General features: G+C 48.0%; 2 protein-coding genes across 2 annotated transcripts in view; both read left to right on the top strand.

Annotated features, from left to right (window-relative positions):
• The window catches only part of LOC118749546, a 12737-nt gene extending 11959 nt beyond the window's left edge, over positions 1-778 (top strand). Inside the window, exons 6-7 of the mRNA XM_036484351.1 lie at positions 33-354; positions 617-778. Coding sequence (XP_036340244.1) covers positions 33-354; positions 617-778 — 484 coding nt within the window. The remainder of the gene's footprint in view (positions 1-32; positions 355-616) is intronic.
• A 978-nt stretch (positions 779-1756) lies between these two features.
• LOC118749545 overlaps positions 1757-5110 on the top strand; it is a 47312-nt gene continuing 43958 nt past the window's right edge. The window contains exons 1-2 of the mRNA XM_036484350.1: positions 1757-3456; positions 3502-3858. Of these exons, the coding sequence (XP_036340243.1) occupies positions 1757-3456; positions 3502-3858 (2057 nt within the window). The remainder of the gene's footprint in view (positions 3457-3501; positions 3859-5110) is intronic.

The following is a 5110-nucleotide window of genomic DNA, read 5'->3' as shown; positions in this document are numbered from 1 at the left end:
TCAAATGTACAAAAGCTTCACTATCTGCGAAGCTGTTTAAAGGGTGACGCGTTGAAAATAATAAGTGGCTTTAAAATATGCGATGCCAATTACGAAGAAGCGTGGGACTTATTAAAGTCGCGTTATAAAGTTTTGCGTGTGATTGTTGAGGGCCATCTCAGAGCGATGGCCGATGTTAAGAGTGCGGCTAGTGATACTGCTGACGCAATTAAAAGAGTGCTCGACGCGTTTCAGCAGCACATACGTGAACTTAAGGCTTTAGGTCGTCCAGTGCAGTTTTGGGACGATTGGCTTGTGCATGAAGTTGTCAGCAAACTAGCATTCGAGACGCGAAAGCAGTGGGAGCTATCACTCGTGAGTGATGAGCCCCCGACGTTCGAGCAATTGTCCACATTTTTAGAAGTCAGGTGTCGATCTCTGGCTATGCTTTCTTCGTCAGCTACAGCAGTACCTCCGAAAGGCAAAACGTCTTCAGTGAGCAAATCGACAAAAGTGTTTCACGCAGTGCAAACCCAAAATAGCTCGAGCTGTACATATTGTAATGGGCCGCATAAAATATACAGTTGTGAGAAGTTTCGCGATTTAAACGCAAACGATAAATCAAAATTCATTAAAGACTCGCGCGTGTGTAGGAACTGCCTCAGCTCAGGCCATTACAAAGCGAAATGCAATAGCGCGTCCGCATGCAGAGTTTGCCATCAACGCCAACACACGTTGCTACATAATACCGCTTCTTCAGCCAATGTCGCAACAAGCGCTCATTTGGCCAACAACGTAGCTGCTGCTATGCCGTCCTCTCTAACAGCAACCACCGTACCGCAACCAAACGCAACTACTTCTCCTGTTTGTGATCCTTCCGCACACACTGCTCCCGCAGGCATTTCATCGTGTTTGAATTCCAATTCAAACTCACCGCAACGAAAAGAAAGGACGGTACTATTGGCAACCGCCTTCGTCAAAGTGCGCGATTGTTCCGGTCACTGGCAACCCGCTCGCTTGTTGTTCGATTCTGGCTCGCATGCCTCCTTCGTAACCGAGGCGCTAGTGCAACGTTTGGGTCTACAACGAAAGGCATCTGCAGTTTTCATCACCGGAATTGGGTCGTCGCAAGGAGGTCGTTCAAGAGGTGAGGTACTACTTTCCCTGTCATCCTTTTGTTCAGGTCAATGTTTTAATGTCAACGCGTTGATTTTACCAAAAATCACGAGCGAATTGCCAACACATCCATTAGCAGTTTCAGTTTGGCCGCATGTACAAGGCTTGTTCCTTGCCGATCCGCAATTCACGAGGCCTGGGCGTATCGACATCTTGATAGTCCATACCTATGGCCATGGATCAGCTTCTTTGCTCTGAGTTCCGTAAAGGTCCACCTGGCACGCCGATGACTCAACGTACAGTCTTCGGTTGGACGCTGTTTGGCAGTGTTGATGGAATCGAATCTGCTCCGTCTCATCTGCAATCGATGCATTGCAACGTTCATCTGGACAGAGCGCTTACCCGATTGTGGGAGCTGGAAGAAGCACCACAAAAGACCCATCTCACTTGCGAAGAGCGTCATTGTGAAGAATTTTTCGAAGCAACGCACCGCAGAGCACCGGACGGTCGATTTATAGTTGAGCTGCCACTAAAATCTGATGTTCCATTAGAAGATTCGCGAAATAATGCTGTTTGAAACCTACTGCGAATTGAGAGAAGACTTGCACGGGACGAAGACTTACGCCAGCGCTACAATGAGTTCATGCAGGAGCTCATCGAGATGAAACATATGGAGCTTGCACCAGAATCATCAAACCAGATGTTTTACATGCCGCACCATCCTGTTGTAAAGGAGTCCAGTCTCACGACTAAGCTGAGGGTTGTGTTCAACGCATCCGCTAAATCTGCCACCGGAAACTCGTTGAATGACGCCTTATTTGTAGGTCCTCAATTGCAGCAAGATTCGTTTTCGATTCTAACGCGTTTCAGAACGCATCGCTACGCAGTAACCGCGGATATCGCAAAAATGTACCGCCAAGTCTGCGTATCGCCGAAACATGTAGACTTACAACGAATTGTCTGGCGTCGTGATCCATCTTTGCCCATGCAGGATTATCGAATGTTGCGTGTGACTTACGGTGTGGCAGCTGCGTCCCACCTTGCAGTCAAATCGCTACAACAAACCGCAAAATGTTCGTCGAACGTTTCTGAGAAAGCTGCTTCCGTCATCCTCAATGATTTTTACATGGACGACCTCCTCACTGGTACAGCTTCCAAAGCAGAGCTGCTACTTTTGCAACGAAACATATCCGGAATACTCCAGCAAGGTGGCTTTGAGCTCCGAAAGTGGGCGTCGAACTGTGCGGAGTTTAGCGAATATATTTCGAACGCGTCGAAGACTATATCGCACTATCTAGTCGAGGGTAAAGATGTTCACGCTTTGGGCTTAATGTGGAACACCGAGGACGATTTCTTGACGTTCACAGTTAACATGACAAAACCGCCCGCTGCCTTAACGAAGAGAACTTTTTTATCGGATGCCAGCACGCTTTTCGACCCGCTGGGACTGCTTGCTCCAGCGACGATAAGATCAAAGATGTGGTTTCAGGAGATCTGGCGCCATAACGTTGGTTGGGATGACCTTATTCCTGACTCCCTTGCAACAAAATGGTTGGTGCATCGATCGGAGCTGAAGCTACTTTCAAATTTAAAGATTTGTCGCTGGCTTGGTCTAGGAACGACTCGGTCGCTCACAGAGCTTCATATATTCGCTGACGCGTCTGAACGCGCGTACGCCGCTGTTATGTACGCACGCACCGTGCAAATTGACGGCAGTGCCACCGTCGCGCTGATTTCATCAAAAACCAAGGTAGCACCGCTCAAAACAACAACATTGCCGCGACTAGAGCTATGCGCTGCGCATTTAGCCGCTAAACTAGCACGAAGCGTTCTGCATAGTTTGGGTGATCTCCGCTATCCGCTGTATGCATGGACAGACTCCACCATCACGTTGGCGTGGCTACAAGCTCATCCTAGCAGATGGATTACCTTCGTCGCAAACCGCGTGGCTGACGTTCAAGAAACCCTGCCTCCAGAGTGCTGGAACCATGTTCGCTCAGAGTTGAATCCAGCAGATTGTGCCTCGCGAGGTATAACCCCGTCTGAGCTACTGCGTCAACAGCTTTGGTGGACTGGTCCTGAATTCCTGAAGGGTCCAGACCAGTTCTGGAAGCAAACATCACCAAAGCATCACACGACCGATTTGGGTGTTCGGAGCAAGGTTTCTGCTCACATCACGACTTCCAACGAGCATTGGTCGATACTCACGAGGTTTTCGGCGTATTCGAAGCTGCGCCGTATTATCGCTTACGTTTTGAGATTTTTCGTCAACGCTCGAGCTAGTACTCGACTCAACGCTGCTAAGCTATTTGGTCCTCCTAGTTGTAAAGAGATAGCCGAATCTGAGCTGCACTTGATCAGGTATACGCAAACATTATATTTTCCTAACGAAATTTCTCTTTGCAGCGCAAAAAGGCCGATTCCGCTTCGTAGCAGTCTTTTGCGTTTGCAACCATATCTGGACGAAAAAGGCGTCTTGCGCGTTGGCGGCAGACTGAAGAATGCTGAAGTAACCCCTGACGTGAAGCACCCCATCGTCTTGCCAAAGAATTCTCCGCTTGCGAAGTTGATCATCCGTGAAATACACGAGTTCACACTACACGCTGGGCCCCGCATTATGCAGACAGTCCTGCAACGCCGATATTGGGTTATTGGCGCCCGCAGCTTAATTCGCAGCATTTACCACAAATGCGTGAAATGCACCCTGTTGAATCGCAATCTCACCACACAGTCTATGGGAGACTTGCCCGCAGCTCGAACTACGTATGCCCGTTGTTTTACACGCACCGCCGTCGATTTTGCTGGGCCCTACAAATACAAATTCACCCATGGGAGAGGAGCGAAGGCTACCAAAGGCTACGTATGCTCATTCGTATGTATGTGTACTGGCGCAATGCATTTAGAATTTGTTGGAGACCTGTCAACACTAGGGTTTCTTAATGCTTTCAAGAGGTTCATAAACCGCAGAGGTTATTGCAAGTTTATGTCGTCCGACAATGGCACAAATTTTGTTGGCGCCGAGAAGGAGCTGCGGATTGCCTTTCAAAAGTGCATGGCCGATACCCGACTCCGTTCATTTTTCGCGGACTCCAAAATCGAGTGGCGTTTCAATCCCCCGTCTGCGCCTCACATGGGAGGTTACTGGGAAACTGGTATCAAGCGAATAAAGTATCACCTTAAACGCGTACTGGGTGAAACTCTTCTGTCTTATGAAGAGTTCTACACGCTGTTGACAGAAGTAGAAAAGTAGAAGCTTGCGTAAACTCCCGCCCGCTCTGCGACAACTCTACATCTGCTGATGACCTAGAAGTCTTAACTCCCGGTCATTTCCTGGTCGGTGAACCGCTCAAATCACTCCCAGAACCTGAGGGTCAAGGGTTCTGTGGCAGTCTTCGTCAGCGATGGCAAGCGATCTCTGCTATAAGACAGCATTTCAGGCGACGATGGCGAGACGAGTACCTTGTCAGTTTACAGCGTCGCTCCAAGTGGTTTCGTTCTTCACGCAATGTCGGAGAAGGCGATGTGGTCGCAATTTTCAACGAGCCCACTCCGCCGACAAAGTGGACGCTGGCAAGAGTTATAAAATGCCACCCCGGTACAGATGGACTCGTACGAGTGGTCACTTTGAAGACGCCAAATGGCGATTTGGTTAGACCAATCGTGAAACTTTGTGTTCTGCCGACGAAAGGCGACTTGTTCTGCGAAGAAGATCCGTAGACGTGAAATATGCACATAGGCATTAAGTCATGCCTTTTAGTATTTTTTGCATTGTTAGTTAATTTTCTTAATTTTCCATACTATAATTGTAATTTAAATGTTGAACTTATCACGGCTAGTTCAAGGGCGGCGGTATGTTGGGTTCACTTACGCTAATTGTAAGGTTTTGGTATGGTTGTTTACGACATAAGGGTTAATGCACAAGTCTACACAAAAGTAGCGTTTGTAATCTGATATTCCTCTTTTTTCTTTGTTCGTAACACTGAACTATAACTAGCTTATAAGATCTTATTAATCT

The sequence above is a fragment of the Rhagoletis pomonella genome, unplaced genomic scaffold, assembly GCF_013731165.1.
Source record: "Rhagoletis pomonella isolate Grant_MI unplaced genomic scaffold, Rhpom_1.0 Rhpom_scaffold_00019, whole genome shotgun sequence".
NCBI lineage: Eukaryota > Metazoa > Arthropoda > Insecta > Diptera > Tephritidae > Rhagoletis > Rhagoletis pomonella.
Note: the sequence above shows the minus strand (reverse complement) of the source record. Positions and strands in the feature narration are given on the sequence as shown.